The 13,833-nt window shown below is 57.8% G+C and overlaps 4 protein-coding genes across 4 annotated transcripts; all 4 read left to right on the forward strand.

Moving 5' to 3' along the window:
- Positions 1-37: 37 nt before the first annotated feature.
- Positions 38-1,343, forward strand: B0T15DRAFT_507035 (uncharacterized protein; the record flags this gene model as incomplete). Its single annotated transcript, XM_062867625.1, has 4 exons — positions 38-43; positions 115-172; positions 228-1,130; positions 1,183-1,343. 4 exons carry the CDS (start codon positions 38-40, stop codon positions 1,341-1,343), a joined length of 1,128 nt encoding a protein of 375 aa, XP_062726132.1.
- A 485-nt stretch (positions 1,344-1,828) lies between these two features.
- B0T15DRAFT_518267 (cytochrome C1 family-domain-containing protein) lies at positions 1,829-3,625 on the forward strand. Its single transcript, XM_062868351.1, has 4 exons — positions 1,829-2,014; positions 2,179-2,336; positions 2,475-2,537; positions 2,602-3,625. The coding sequence occupies exons 1-4, from the start codon at positions 1,940-1,942 to the stop codon at positions 3,278-3,280; spliced, it is 975 nt and encodes a 324-aa protein (XP_062726133.1). The 5' UTR covers positions 1,829-1,939; the 3' UTR covers positions 3,281-3,625.
- A 190-nt stretch (positions 3,626-3,815) lies between these two features.
- On the forward strand, positions 3,816-5,581 carry B0T15DRAFT_489039 (uncharacterized protein; the record flags this gene model as incomplete). Its single annotated transcript, XM_062866564.1, has 2 exons — positions 3,816-5,350; positions 5,431-5,581. 2 exons carry the CDS (start codon positions 3,816-3,818, stop codon positions 5,579-5,581), a joined length of 1,686 nt encoding a protein of 561 aa, XP_062726134.1.
- A 2,205-nt stretch (positions 5,582-7,786) lies between these two features.
- On the forward strand, positions 7,787-13,795 carry B0T15DRAFT_518279 (uncharacterized protein). The gene is made up of 4 exons (XM_062868352.1): positions 7,787-8,586; positions 8,682-11,388; positions 11,451-12,534; positions 12,616-13,795. The coding sequence occupies exons 1-4, from the start codon at positions 8,230-8,232 to the stop codon at positions 13,541-13,543; spliced, it is 5,076 nt and encodes a 1,691-aa protein (XP_062726135.1). The 5' UTR covers positions 7,787-8,229; the 3' UTR covers positions 13,544-13,795.
- The last annotated feature ends 38 nt before the right edge of the window (positions 13,796-13,833 follow it).

Here is a 13,833-nt window from a genome sequence, read left to right on the forward strand (position 1 = left end):
GCTAGATTTTCTGGGGACGGAATTAAAATCCGCCATCATGTCTGTAAGTGCAGTGAAATTGCTCGGTTCATTGCTTAGCGCGCCCTGTTGCAGTTGACTCACTGTGGCGCACAGACGTTCTACATCGAGAACAAGAATGTCGGAAACAAGGCCGAGAGCGAAGACTGGAGAAGTAGGCGGACACTTCGCAACCCTGTGCGGGCTGAGTGGTTGCTAATACTAACCAGTTCGCGGCTACAATCCTCTGACGCCCCCGGATCTACTTCAGCATGAAATCCCCCAGACTCCGCAGTCGAAGCAGACGGTCCTCCAGGGCCGTGATGAGGCCGTCGCGATCGTGAACGGAACCGACGAGAAGCGGAGGCTTCTGGTGGTCATCGGGCCGTGTTCCATCCACGACCCAAAGGCTGCGCTTGAGTACTGCGACCTGCTACTGAAAGAGAAGGAGAAGCACAAAGACGAACTCCTCATTGTCATGCGCTCCTACCTGGAGAAGCCGCGCACGACGATCGGATGGAAGGGGCTCATCAACGACCCGGATATCGACAACAGCTTCAACATCAACAAAGGTCTCCGCCTTAGCAGGCAGCTATTCGTCGACCTCACCGCCAAGGGCATGCCCATCGCCAGCGAGATGTTGGATACCATCAGCCCGCAGTTCTTGGCCGATCTGCTCAGCGTTGGTGCCGTCGGCGCCAGGACAACTGAGAGCCAGCTCCACCGCGAGCTGGCCAGCGGCCTGAGCTTCCCCGTGGGCTTCAAGAACGGCACCGACGGGAGTCTTACGGTTGCCGTGGACGCAATTGGGGCGGTCAAGCACCCCCATCACTTCCTGTCGGTGACGAAACCCGGAGTGGTCGCCATTGTGGGTACCGTTGGTAACGAGGACTGCTTCGTGATTCTGCGTGGCGGCACCAGGGGAACCAACTACGATGCGCAGAGCATTGCAGAGGCCAAGGCTGCCTTGCAAAAAGCAGGCCTGCGGCAGCGGCTCATGGTGGACTGCAGCCACGGCAACTCGCTGAAGAACCACAAGAACCAGCCCAAGGTCGCTGCCACGCTAGCAGAGCAGATCGAGAAGGGCGAGGAGGGGATTATGGGCGTCATGATCGAAAGCCACATCAACGAGGGTAAGCTGTTCCAGGAGTTACCGTGTCTACCGTCGTGCTTACATCTCGACAGGCAACCAGAAGGTCCCGAAGGAGGGCAAGGAGGGTCTGAAGTACGGTGTCAGCATTACCGATGCTTGCATTGGATGGGAAGACACTGTCCAGGTCCTGGACCTCCTTGCGAATGCTGTGAAGAAGCGGCGGGAAGCGCTCAGCGTAAATGGCAGCGTCTAACTGCCCGAGACTGGCGGGCCGTCGCAGAAGTCGTTATGTTATGTATATATAGTAAGATCTCAGGGAATTTGGCGCTAATTGGTATGCGGAATTGAAAAGGTCTTGTATCAGGCGTAGAGGGAAACTGAGGTGCTAGGGGGTAAAAGTAAAATGCTTGGACCTATCAACTCGGCGTAGCTTTCTCCTGGTCGTACTACAGTCGATTAGGTTGTCTCTAGCTTGTTGGACTTTGTACCGACCTTCTGTTCCGAAACTGCGTAGGAAACCCAGGCTCGAATTTGCACAGCGCTGCGTAACTTATAAGCAATGGAAACAGGCCAAGGCTGGACCGAGCCGGTGGAGTGGACGGAGGTGAGGTCCAGTGCCCGGCGGAAAGGCTGGCCGGAAAAATGATCGGCCGTGGGGATTCCTTGCAGAGCTCTGATTGGACGACCAATGAGAAAGCCCGAGTTCCTAAGAATCCCGATTTTGAGAAACCTGACCAGCGTCGACCTTCACTAGCTTGAGCCTGCTACCTCACAACACCGACGGTGGCAGCGAATTGCCTTGTCAATCCGATCCGAGACACCCCCTGAGCTCCGCAAGGTGTGCCGACCATGCTGGCGAGGTCCTGCCTGCGCTCGACGCGCGCATTCGCCGGCGCGAGAAATGGCGCCGTGCAAATTACCAAGGTACGTTTGGGTTGTGCCGGCTCCTGCTCCATCCCATCGCATGACCGCTTCGACGACGACGCCCGCTCGCCTCAATTGCGCCCGGCGCCCCGCAACCTTCCACCGATCCGGCCTCGGTACAATTTCAAGTGTTCTTTCTGGAAGCTAACGCCCGTGTCCGTCAGCGTGCCGCGTCTTCTTCGAGCTCCGGGTCTGCTGCCGAGTCCCCGTTCCGGTTGAATATCGCTGCCGCCGCCGCTACCACTGTCGCCGCCGGCTCAATTGCGTGGTACTACCATCTCTATGGACCTACCGCGGACGCCATGACTCCGGCAGAAGAAGGGTGAGTGCCTCGTCGATACCGGACTATCTCCTGCAGTCAGATGAGCCCGCCCGCCCGCCTTGCGGCATATTCGGCCATCCACGCCGTCGCGGGAGCATTGGGAACGATGGAAGCCCGGGACGCTTACTCTTCACACAGGTTGCACCCGACCAAGTATCCGTGGGTCCATGAGCAGTGGTTCAAGACCTTCGACCACCAGGCGTACGTTCCGATCCGTCCCATCAGTTGTGGTATTGCCTGATATCTCACATGCATCTCCCGCTAGTCTTCGAAGAGGCTTCCAAGTTTACAGGGAAGTCTGCGCGTCGTGCCACTCGCTCAGCAGGGTGCCGTACCGCGCTCTTGTCGGCACTATCCTGACCGTCGACGAGGCCAAGGCGCTGGCTGAGGAGAACGAGTACGATACCGAGCCCAACGAGCAGGGCGAGATCGAGAAGCGCCCCGGCAAGCTGTCCGACTACCTTCCGGCGCCTTACAAGAACGACGAGGCTGCCCGCTTCGCCAACAACGGTGCCCTTCCTCCCGACCTGAGCTTGATGGTCAAGGCCCGGCATGGCGGCTGCGACTACATCTTCTCCCTCCTGACCGGCTACCCCGACGAGCCGCCTGCTGGTGCCCAGGTCGGTGCTGGTCTGAACTTCAACCCTTATTTCCCCGGTACCGGCATTGCCATGGCTCGCGTTTTGTACGATGGCCTAGTCGAGTACGAGGACGGCACGCCGGCCTCGACTTCCCAGATGGCCAAGGATGTTGTTGAGTTCCTGAACTGGGCCGCCGAGCCCGAGATGGACGACCGGAAGCGCATGGGGATGAAGGTACTGGTTGTCACCTCAGTTCTCTTCGCGATTTCCGTCTGGGTTAAGCGGTACAAGTGGGCATGGCTCAAGTCGAGGAAGATTGTCTACGACCCGCCCAAGACGAATGAGATCACCCCGCGTCGCTAAGTGTCAAAGTCGAGGCCAGGATATCCCAGGGCTTGGCCTTTGTTTGTATGTACCATATACTGCTAGGCTTCTCCTCGTTCCTCTATAAGGCCTGAACCAAAAGGGTGGGGGGGAGTGAAAGGTTCTCGAGCGATGAGAAGGGGGCAGGGTGGGTAGAGCGGAGTGTGAGGATTGTAAATCAAATTCGCTGGTCTCAATCTAGACATTTTCCTTGTTATTCAGAAGGTTAATCCTTGCCACTTGTTCGAGATAATCGAGCGCCTTGTTTGACTTGTACTGTACATACATCTTTTGGCAGCACCGCTTAATAAGTGGCCAAGCACATTTGCGCATCACATCCATCGCCCTGCGGCGTACCCTACTTACCTAGGCTTCTGGCGGTCGATATTTTCAGGCAGCCACGACCTTGCCTTTTTTTTTTGTCGGCCCAACTCATCGAATATGATTCAAACGAAGATCCCTGTCCCACCACCATATGCGCTCCCTTGATTGTTGACCCCAGCCAACGCTTGCGTTAGTCCCTCGTTTACGCACCATGTCCGGGTCGACGCCATCATCGAGGCCAGGCGAGCGGGGGCCTCCCGACGATCTTCTGTACGGCTTTGATATCTGCGATGAAGAAACCAAGCAGTTTCTCAGTTCCCTCGTCTCCTCGGGCCGGGCGCCGCATGATGATGTGGAGGAACTCCGACAGCTCAGCCTTATGCGCGGTGTTGATGAGTGGGACATGCTGTTCACCTGCGCTCTGACGCTTCAGATGAAAAGCAACGCTTCGAGGCGATTTGGCGGCACCGAGCGCGAGGATAGCCTAGTGCCCTTTCTCGGTGCTGTTCTCGAGGGTCGGACTAGCGATCTTGAAGCGCTGAGTCAACTGGAGGTCGGACATAAAAAGCCCCTAAGGGGAACCAGCAAGCGCAAGTTGACTGCGTCAAGGAATAACAGGAGGGGTAAGAGCATCTCCCACTTCTGGGCTGAGGCCGGAGACGCGAGTGCCGAGCCCCCGTCTAGCCAGTGTCAGGCTGGAGCCCTCGCCTTCGGTTGTTCAAGGGAAGGAAGCAGTGGTAATACTCAGGGCACGGCTGGCAAGCAGAATGAACTCAGCAACGGAGCCATAGACAACGCTGTTCTACCCGAGGCACAAGGTCCCTCGCCAATTCTCCCGCCGCCCGACCAAGAAATCCCAAGTGTCTCGAGCAGAGCATCATCAGATGCAGTTTCCGGGGAGGATGCAGGCTTTGCCTCGCTGGATTTGCCCAACGCAACTGTTTGTTCAAGCTCCAAGCCGCGGAAGGATGCCGAACGAGTACTCAAAGCGACAGGAGGATCAAGGTCCCCCTTTTTCGGCACGCCAACACCCACATGGGTGAAGCAGCCCGCCTCTGACACACTGCCAACGAAGAAGAAGACACCCCGTCCGCCACGAGGGACGGTCTCAAGCCTTCCCATCCCACCGCTCTCGGCGGACCGTTTCGGGCTAATCCAGGAGGAGCTCGCGGACGACCCGTTTCGCCTCCTCATCGCAGTGACCTTTCTCATCCGAACCACCGGAAAGGCGGCCATTCCAGTGTTCTGCCAGCTGATGGACCGTTTCCCCACGCCCGAGGCCCTTGCGGGCGCGGAGCCAACGGAGATCATCTCTCTGATCCGCCCCCTGGGCTTATCAGCGGTACGATGCGCAGCGATCCAGAAATATGCCCGTGTGTGGCTTGAGAAGCCCCCGACCAGGGAGGTACGGTACGGAGTGAAGAACTATCCGCGGCAGGGCGATGGGCATCATGTGAGAGTCGGGGAGGAATTCGGTCCAGAAGGCAGGGACGCGGGCGAAGCTGCGCACAGCAACGTGGACGCCGTCACGGACACAAGAGAAAGGGCGATTGGTGGCGCGTGGGAGATTGGCCATCTCACTCAGGGCCCGTACGCGCTGGACTCGTGGCGCATCTTCTGCAGAGACGTGCTGCTTGGGCGATCGGATCACTGGACAGGAAAGGGCGGTAAGCCTGGGTTTCAGCCCGAGTGGATGCGTGTTTTGCCTCGAGACAAGGAGCTGAGGGCGTGCCTGCGGTGGATGTGGTACGTATTACACACATGCTCATGGCCCTTGCGGCAGGCGCGCTGTTGTGATAATACAGGCCAAGCTAACGTGTCGGCAGGATGAGAGAGGGGTGGGAATGGGACCCGTTGACGGGCGAGCGAGAACCTCTCCGTGAAGAAATGCGCAGAGCTGTGGACGAGGGCCGCGTTGGATACGACAACAGCGGGAACTTGGTTATTCTGTGTCAAAATGAGGGAAGTGTTGGATAGATATGACTCCGTCCCACGGAATCCTCAAGATACTCCCCCCATACCAGCGCGTGCAATTGTCAGTTGAGTCACACAGCCCACACTACAATATTCCTTTGCGAGTTGGGAGATTCGCATGTAAAATGGGGTACTCACAGTCAAAGCAGCTCACTTGTATCAAGTCCTGTGTGATCAATATATGCTCGGTTCCAGACCGGGGTCTCTGCACCTCCGTTGCACACAACCACCGAGTTCTATAGCCGCACCTGTGCATCGTAAGTGTGGAACAATGGGGCGTGCAACCCATGTCTGGGAACCAGATACCAAATTTGGAAGCATTGATTCAGCTCCGGCTCATAACTTCAGATGTTGATACTTAAGCTCTCCCACAACTGTATAACGGTGTGCGGGCGTGCTATACTCGCCTTCCTTGTCGGCCTAGACCTCTTCCTCTGGGGACGGTCTACCTTGTGTGGTGCTGCGTTCTTGATCTACCGCGTACAGTTTCAGAGTGCGAAAGACACGAGAAGGTCTCGTGTAGGTTAAAGGTCCTGAGGAATCTCACATCCAGTTGTGAGATGACCTGGAAGGCACCTGGTAGTACTGAGATAGATTCAGGGTCATGCGGTCACTTGATGTGTGCTTGAGACGGAAGGAGCAGGCGAACCGGGAGTTGACAGGCGGTTGCGAAGGGAAAGAACTGGGAAGGCGTACCTTCCATTCAGTTCATCATACCTGACCGCCAGGCTACCCCCGAGTCCCTGGCTTCAAGGCAATCTTCTGCCTTCTCAAGATTGTTCAGGTTCCTGCTCTCTCCTTCCCAATTGCCGACTCCGTTGACAGTAACCGACCCCACACCTGGCCCAACAAGCACACTACGAAGTCCAATCCTAGAAAGCCCCTGTCGTCACCAAGATGCGTTTCCTCGGCCAGACCATTTCCGCCAGCCTGGCGGTCTTCGCCATGGGTTGGGCGAATGCTGACGATCCGCCTGAAACCCACACATTCGCTGAGTACTGTGCGGTTGGAGGTGCCAACTTGACCGACCAGCACTGGCTGGGGCTCTACTGTCGCAATCATATGGTTGAGATCTTCGGCTACAACTGGACCTGGTACTTCCTGGCCTCCATTGCCGTGGCCCGCGTGCGTGTAACTGATAGTTGTGGCAGGATCGACCTGGACCTTTGCGTGGGTAACGATGGCGGGCAGCTTGCCACCATGGACAAGTGAGGCTGCGCATGTCTCTGAGCTTGATCGTCTCCGACTGACTTGATCTTTTAATTTAGCGGGAATTACTCGGCCGTTTGCAACAATTGCAACACCACCCACGACTTTCAGAAGAAAACCCTGTTCCTCAGCTGCGCCTGTCCAAACGATGTCAACGATTACTTTATGTCCTCTCTTGACCTGAGTAATCTTCCCCTCGGTATCCCCGATATGTTTGAAGGTGTACTGACCGAATGAGCAGACACCACCCTCTATGAGGTCGACGGAAGTATGGCCTGTTTCGACCACGTGGGGAACGAGACATGGAGAGGACCCTGAGCAGAGGAGGTAGGGTCTGGGTTAAGGATGTCTTCGGATCTTTCTGCCGCTCAACCAATGCCTTAGTTGACAAGCATAGCCGGTCGAAACTCTTCAGCTGAGTCTTCATCATCACTGCCCTTGGGAACCCCGCAACGGACGTCTGCTATGGGTGCAGAATCTAGGAAGAGACATAGGTTCTCGAAGATCTTCTCGATGTGTGATCTTGAGTGAGGGCTCAGCTTGCTTCTTTGCTGTTTGTTATCATGCCGATTGTCGCTTGGTGTAACACGGCTGAATCGAGAAGTATGTCAGCTGCCGGGTCCTCATTTACTTACACCGTTCTCGTCATGGACTCATGGACATGTGGCCTCGGGAGTACACGTAGGAATCAAGCACCTAAGGCGGAGAACCGGAAAGGGTCGGATTGACGAGGCACTCGGTCAGTGGAAATCAGCGGCCCAGTAGCAACTGGTTGGTGGGCGGTTGAACCGGTGAAGCAGTTGGAAGACGTAAAACGTGAAGCAGGTGCTCGGCAGTTATTGGGAACCAGCCGGATCAAATGCTGTGCATTGCTTGGCATGGCATGTTGGCGGTACACAGTGTGGACGAGGCAGGCGCGCTGTGCTCGATGCACAAAGACATGTAAGGATTGTATTCCAGCCAATGCCAACATGACGGGCGCGACTGGCAAGCATGCAACTTCAAGATGACTTCTTCACTCACGCAGCGCTTTATGTGTAGCTTTACTGCATACATTCTTCGAGCTCAGATCGAATAAATGCCGACTCGGACTGGCCACCTGGCTCTCACACTGTCCTCTGCGCCTTGGCCAACTTGAAAAGTCACAAGAAACTTTGAAGTACTATTTAATAACCGGGTTAGGTGCCTTATTAGTATTGAACCTCCCTAGTATTCAACCTTGCCCGCAAACTCAGAACCCCTTTTTTATTACTGAACCATTCAACCACTCCTCCAGTGGCAAGGACCTGAATCCTCTGCGATGCACAGCAGTCGGTTACGAAGGCCGTCACTACGTTTGAAGACCCAACGGGGTTGTGCTGCTTCCACTCCAGCAAACCCGCCAAGGCAGGCAGACGAGCAGCAACTTCACGCTATTGACAGACCACGCCGCCAACAATAACATGCTGCAAGCAAAGCTCGGGCGTGAGGCGATCGGCTTGGCCTCGGCGGGTCTGGTCTCGCTGCTGACAGTGCCTGCGCTGGTCTACGCCGGGCGGGCCAATTTTCGTTCTGGTTTTGGAAGGAGAGGCTATGTGCAGCTCGGCGGAGAGGGAGACGGCTATGAGGACCGCGACGGCTTCGCCACCGAGGATTCGATCCACGCCTACACCGACACACGACCCAGGATTGCCGCCTGGCTCGGCACGGCTACCGGCCTTGGTGCATGCATAGCCACGAGAGTGCTGGCACTGAAGAGCAGTGCCGAGCACGGCGATGTGTTTTCAGAGCTGTCCGCCTGGGCAGAGCTGGCATGCTGGGTAAGTTCAGGGGGCCATTGGATTGTCTCGCAGCATCTGGGGCTCTGAACCTAGGTACCTACGCCGTAGGGATTGACTGGCTAACCCGCCTCTAGGTGTTGCTGGGCTTGCACTGTGCCTGTCTTCCTGCTAGACACCGATATCAAGCGAAGTTCCGGCTCACCGTCTTTGGCCTCGTGTCGTCGTTGTTGATTGCTATCACTGTCGCCGTGCGCCATGGCTACAACGCACTGGCATCGCTTTACGCCGCCGAGAAGGGAACGACGGCGCTTGTGTTAGGTCTGCTCTATCTACTCCAACTTGCTGCCGCCTCGGTCACAGCGCTCGCCTTCGCTGCATTCCCCCGCCGCCCCAATGTCTACGACAGGACCAGCCTTGTCGACCAGCAGCACACCCTATCGCTGCTAGCCCGCTTCTCCTTCACCTGGAATCGTGCCATCTTCAACGTCGCCAAGGAGCGGCAGATGGAAGTTCAAGACATTCCCAATCTCGACTATGCCACTCGATCTCGAAACCTGGAAGCCAGGTTCCGTGAGAGATGCGCCAAGGGGGATCCCCTGTGGAAACAGCTCATCAAGGCCCATGCCGGCGAGCTCGCTCTGCAGTGGACCTTGACCCTGTTCATTGCCTTCTTGTCTCTGTTCCCTCAAGTCGTCCTCTACAATTTCCTGTCCAGGATCGAGCGCAGCCAGCAGCACGCGTCCGCGGACCCTACCGTCTTCATCTGGGTGTTTGGTCTCCTGCTCAGCCAGCTGCTCCAAGTCGGAGTCAACAACTGGCTCAAGTGGATCACGGCCAGCCGGCTGGAGATCCCCGTGGGTTCGTTGTTGCAGTCCCTGGTCTTCTCCAAGGCTCTCAAGCAGTACGAGACGGCGCCTCCCGGGCTGAATGTCGATAAGAACAACAACTCTGGCAGCCGGGATGACTCCGACGATTCGCAGGCCAAGACGGAGGGACAGGCTGGCAAGGGGAAGAAGAAGGGCAAAGAATCCGAAACGCGGCAGTCGGTGATCAACCACATGAAGCTCGATAGCGGGCGCGTCACAATCTTCTGCACGTACAACAACAACTTCCCCATGGCCATCTTCAAGCTCATCCTCGCCGGCGGGTTTGCCGTCAGCTTGATGGGCTGGATGCCGGTCTTGTGCGGCCTCGGTGCCGGATCGCTTATGGTTCCGCTGAGCTCGCTCCTGTCGAAGAGGTATACGTCGCTGCACTTCGGCCTGATGAAATATCGCGACGGAAAGGCCCATCTCTTGACCGAGGCCTTGCAGGGCATGCGGCAGATCCGGTACTCGGCGCTTGAGCAGCACTGGGAGAAGAAGATACTGGCGTCGCGCAACGAGGAACTCAGGCAGTACTGGAGGGTGGCGCTGTGGCAGTGTCTGGTTGTCTTCATTGTCAATCTCGGCCCGCTGCTACTCGCCAGTGTGACCTTCTTTATCTACGTCTCGCAGAATGGATCGCACATTCGCGCCTCCGTCATCTTCACGTCGCTCGGCCTGTTTGACCAGCTTGACGAGGCCGTGGCCCTGCTGCCGCTCCTGCAGATGTACTTGCTCGAGGCCTGGACCAGCGCCGTGAGGCTGGAGAAGTACTTCAACCAGTCGGACAAAGAGCCCGTGTCGGAACCGGGAGATGCCATCGCCTTTGACCATGCCACGGTGGCATGGCCGAGAATTGAAGACAGCGAGGTGCCGCCGGAGGGCGCAGGAGCAGCCGAGGAGCGCAGAGAAAGCCACTCGATGCTCCGCGACGCGACCCTCAACTTTCCTATGGGCAAGCTCAGCGTGATCACGGGCAAGACCGGGGCGGGCAAGAGCCTCCTGCTCGCAGCGCTCCTGGGAGAGGTCAAGTTGCTGGCTGGTACCATCCGCATGCCGTCCGTGCCCGAATTCGACGAGAACGCCGAGCATAATATTCCCGAGTCAGAATGGATCATCCCTCAGCTGACCGCGTTCGTCTCGCAAACTCCGTGGATCGAAGGCGGAAACGTCCGGGAGAACATTGTGTTCGGCCTCCCCTTCGTCGAGGACCGCTACCGCAAGGTTCTGGCCGCCTGTGCTCTCGAGAAGGACATTGAGCTCCTGGTGGACGGCGACGAGACCGAGGTTGGGCCCAAGGGCGTCACCCTGTCGGGCGGGCAGCGCTGGCGCGTAGCACTGGCCCGGGCTCTCTACTCGCGCGCCGGAATCCTCGTGCTTGACGACGTCCTCAGCGCGGTGGACGCCCATGTCGGCAGGCTGATCGTGGACAAGGCGCTCACCGGAAAGCTCGCTCTCGGCCGGACCCGCGTTTTGGCCACGCACCATTCTGAGCTGGTTCTGCCTCACGCGAGCTACCTGGTCCGCCTCCACAACGGAGAAGTCGAGTCGGCCGAGCTTCTCTCGCCGTCCGATGCGGGAACTGCTGTGGCAGTCGAACCTGAGCAGCAGACAGGAACCGTGTCATTGGGAGACGCCTCCGGAAACAACCAGGATGGCGATTCCCCTCCGGCTGGGCCGAAGAAGGCCAAGAAGGAGGAAGAGCAGAGAGAGACCGGCCGTGTCAAGTGGAAGGTTTACAAGGCGTATTACGATGCCAGTGGCGGTGCGATCCCGTGGCTCGTGGGAGTCCTCATCCTCCTCCTCGGCCATTCCCTGACTGTTGCGCGAACTTGGAGCTTGAAGGAACTATCCGAGCAAGCCTCGTCCGAGGTCGCGCATCTCACATCGCGAGCGGTGGGAGCCGTCACCGCCCTTGTGTACACGGATGAATTTGTCTCTCAAAAGACCCTAGGGACGGAGCACGGCATTTTCTTTTGTGAGTCTGGCCTGACAGCATGTGGAACTGACTGTTACGTACTAACATCTGAAACTCGACAGGGCTGACGGCATACATCGTAATCGAGTTCGCCATGCTCCTGGTGCAGATCATCCGGGTCATGACCTTCTTCTTCGTTGGCTTGACGGCATCCCGGGTGCTCTTCCAACGCATGACCCACGCCATTCTCAGGGCCCCCTTACGCTGGATCGACACTGTGCCGGCCGGTCGCATCCTCAACCGGTTCACTTCGGATACCTTCATCGTCGACAGGCGGCTGTCCTCCCAAACCTTCACCTTTCTCCGGACCATCCTGTTCCTCGCGGTCATCATCGCAACCAGCTTGTCTGTCTCGGTCTACGTCATCTTCTTCGGCGTGTTGCTGTTCCTGCTCTACGTGCGGGTTGCGCGCGAGTACATCACGGCTGCGCGCGAGGTCAAGCGGATCAACTCGGTGTCGCACTCGCCGATCTACGACCAGTTCAGCTCGGTCCTCTCGGGCCTCTCCACCATCCGCGCCTTCGGCCGCACCAAGTTCTACATGGACCGCATGTACGGTCTGATCGACAACAGCTCCAAGGCATCGTGGATGCTGCAGCTGTCCAGCCGCTGGATGGCCTTCCGGATGGGCGTGCTCGGGGCTCTGTTCGTCAGCGTGGTCGCCAACGCGGTGGCCTTCAGCCGCGTCGACGCCGCTCTGGCCGGCTTCTGCTTGGCTTTTGCGCTGCGCTATACCAACGCCCTGACGTCGCTGCTCCAGGCCATGACCTCGGTCGAACTGGGCTTCAACGCCTGCGAGCGAGTGCTGGAATATGCCGAGATCGCGACCGAGCCCGAAGGCGGTAAGAATGCCCCGGCTGCGTGGCCGACCGAAGGGAAGATCGAGGTCGACAACTTGACGGTCCGCTACGCCGACGACTTGCCGCCGGTCTTGAAGAGCCTGAACTTCACGGTTGGTGCCGGTGAGCGGATCGGTATTGTCGGCCGGACGGGTGCCGGGAAGTCGACTTTGGCTGCCGTCTTCTTCCGTCTGCTCGAGCCCGTGGAGGGCTGCGTGAGCATTGACAATGTGGATATTTCGACCCTCAAGTTGGCTCAGCTGCGGAGCCGTCTTGCCATCATCCCACAGGACCCCTTCCTCTTCTCGTAAGAAACCATTAAGTCATCTCCTCGTTTCTTTTGCCTTGGGTAACCTACAACTTTAACTGACACTTGATGATTGCTCAGGGGCACCTTGCGCTCGAACCTTGACATGGAGGGCGTCCTGGACGACCACGAGCTGCTCGAATCGCTGAAGCGTGTCCACCTGATTGAGACAGACGACGACGACGACGACCATCCGGGGCGTCCGACTGTCTGTCAGCCCGCTCAAACAATCGACACCGTCGTGGCAACGACCTCGGCATCCGGCGCTCTCCCAGCTATCGACTCCGAGACGGCGACAGAGGCGTCCACGGCCGCCGATCCCGAACCGACCATCATCGAGCCGCAACGCAGCCAGACCAACGCCAGCCACTCGAGCAACATCTTCACCAACCTCTCGACGCCCATCAGCGCCGGCGGCGCCAACCTGTCCCAGGGCCAGCGCCAGCTCGTCTGCCTAGCCCGCGCCCTGCTCAAGCGGCCCAAGATCGTCGTCCTGGACGAGGCCACCAGCGCCGTCGACCAGGGTACCGACAGCAGCATCCAGGCGTCGCTGCGCAAGGAGTTTGCCGCGGCCGGTTGCACCGTGCTGGTCATTGCGCACCGCCTGTCGACTGTAGCCGACTTTGACCGGCTGCTGGTGCTGGAGAAGGGGCGCGTGGCCGAGATGGGCAGTCCGCGCGAGCTGTTGTTGGCCGGTATGAGACGGGAACGGGCGGCGGCGGCTGCTACTGCTAATGATAATGAACAAGAGGTGCGGGATGTGGATAACGATAATAATAATAATGGTGGTGGTGGTGGTGGTGCTGCTGCTGCTGTCGGCAGAGACGAGGAAGGAGAGGAAAGCAGCACGCTGCGCAGCGAGGCACGTGGGGAAAGTGAAGATGGCACGGGGGCTTTTTGGGAGCTGGTTCAGCAGAGCGCGGAGAAGGATAAGCTGGTGGATATGATTCTAGAAGAGGAGCAAGTCACGCTGGAGGAGAGCATTTTGGGAGCGCAGCAGCGGGGTTAAGAAGCTGGATAAGCCTTAGAGTCGGGACAGCTGGGTTTTGTTTCCGGCCTGGCGTTTTCTCTCGCATAGACAAGTAATAGAGTCTTGCGTTCTGATAGTATGGATGGAGTGGGGAACATGTACATATAAGACACCAGTGCTGGGCACGCACATGTACATGTAGTATTGTATTGTATTATACTGTGTATCCGTTAAGAACAAACACAGCATACGGGTAGTTTGTATGCTACCCAGGGATTATCGGTCCGGAAATGCCGCCTTCTACCTGTGTAGGTCCTGGTCCTGTACGT

Source organism: Chaetomium strumarium, assembly GCF_033439665.1.
Source record: "Chaetomium strumarium strain CBS 333.67 chromosome Unknown B0T15scaffold_1, whole genome shotgun sequence".
NCBI classification, from domain to species: domain Eukaryota; kingdom Fungi; phylum Ascomycota; class Sordariomycetes; order Sordariales; family Chaetomiaceae; genus Chaetomium; species Chaetomium strumarium.

Coding starts and splice junctions, on each gene's coding strand:
- B0T15DRAFT_518267 (XM_062868351.1), top strand. CDS start 1,940: ATGCTGGCGAGGTCCTGCCTGCGCTCGACGCGCGCATTCGCCGGCGCG. Junction 2,015..2,178: donor GCGCCGTGCAAATTACCAAG/GTACGTTTGGGT, acceptor CGTGTCCGTCAG/CGTGCCGCGTCTTCTTCGAG. Junction 2,538..2,601: donor AAGACCTTCGACCACCAGGC/GTACGTTCCGAT, acceptor ATCTCCCGCTAG/TCTTCGAAGAGGCTTCCAAG.
- B0T15DRAFT_518279 (XM_062868352.1), top strand. CDS start 8,230: ATGCTGCAAGCAAAGCTCGGGCGTGAGGCGATCGGCTTGGCCTCGGCG. Junction 8,587..8,681: donor GGGCAGAGCTGGCATGCTGG/GTAAGTTCAGGG, acceptor ACCCGCCTCTAG/GTGTTGCTGGGCTTGCACTG. Junction 11,389..11,450: donor GGAGCACGGCATTTTCTTTT/GTGAGTCTGGCC, acceptor GAAACTCGACAG/GGCTGACGGCATACATCGTA.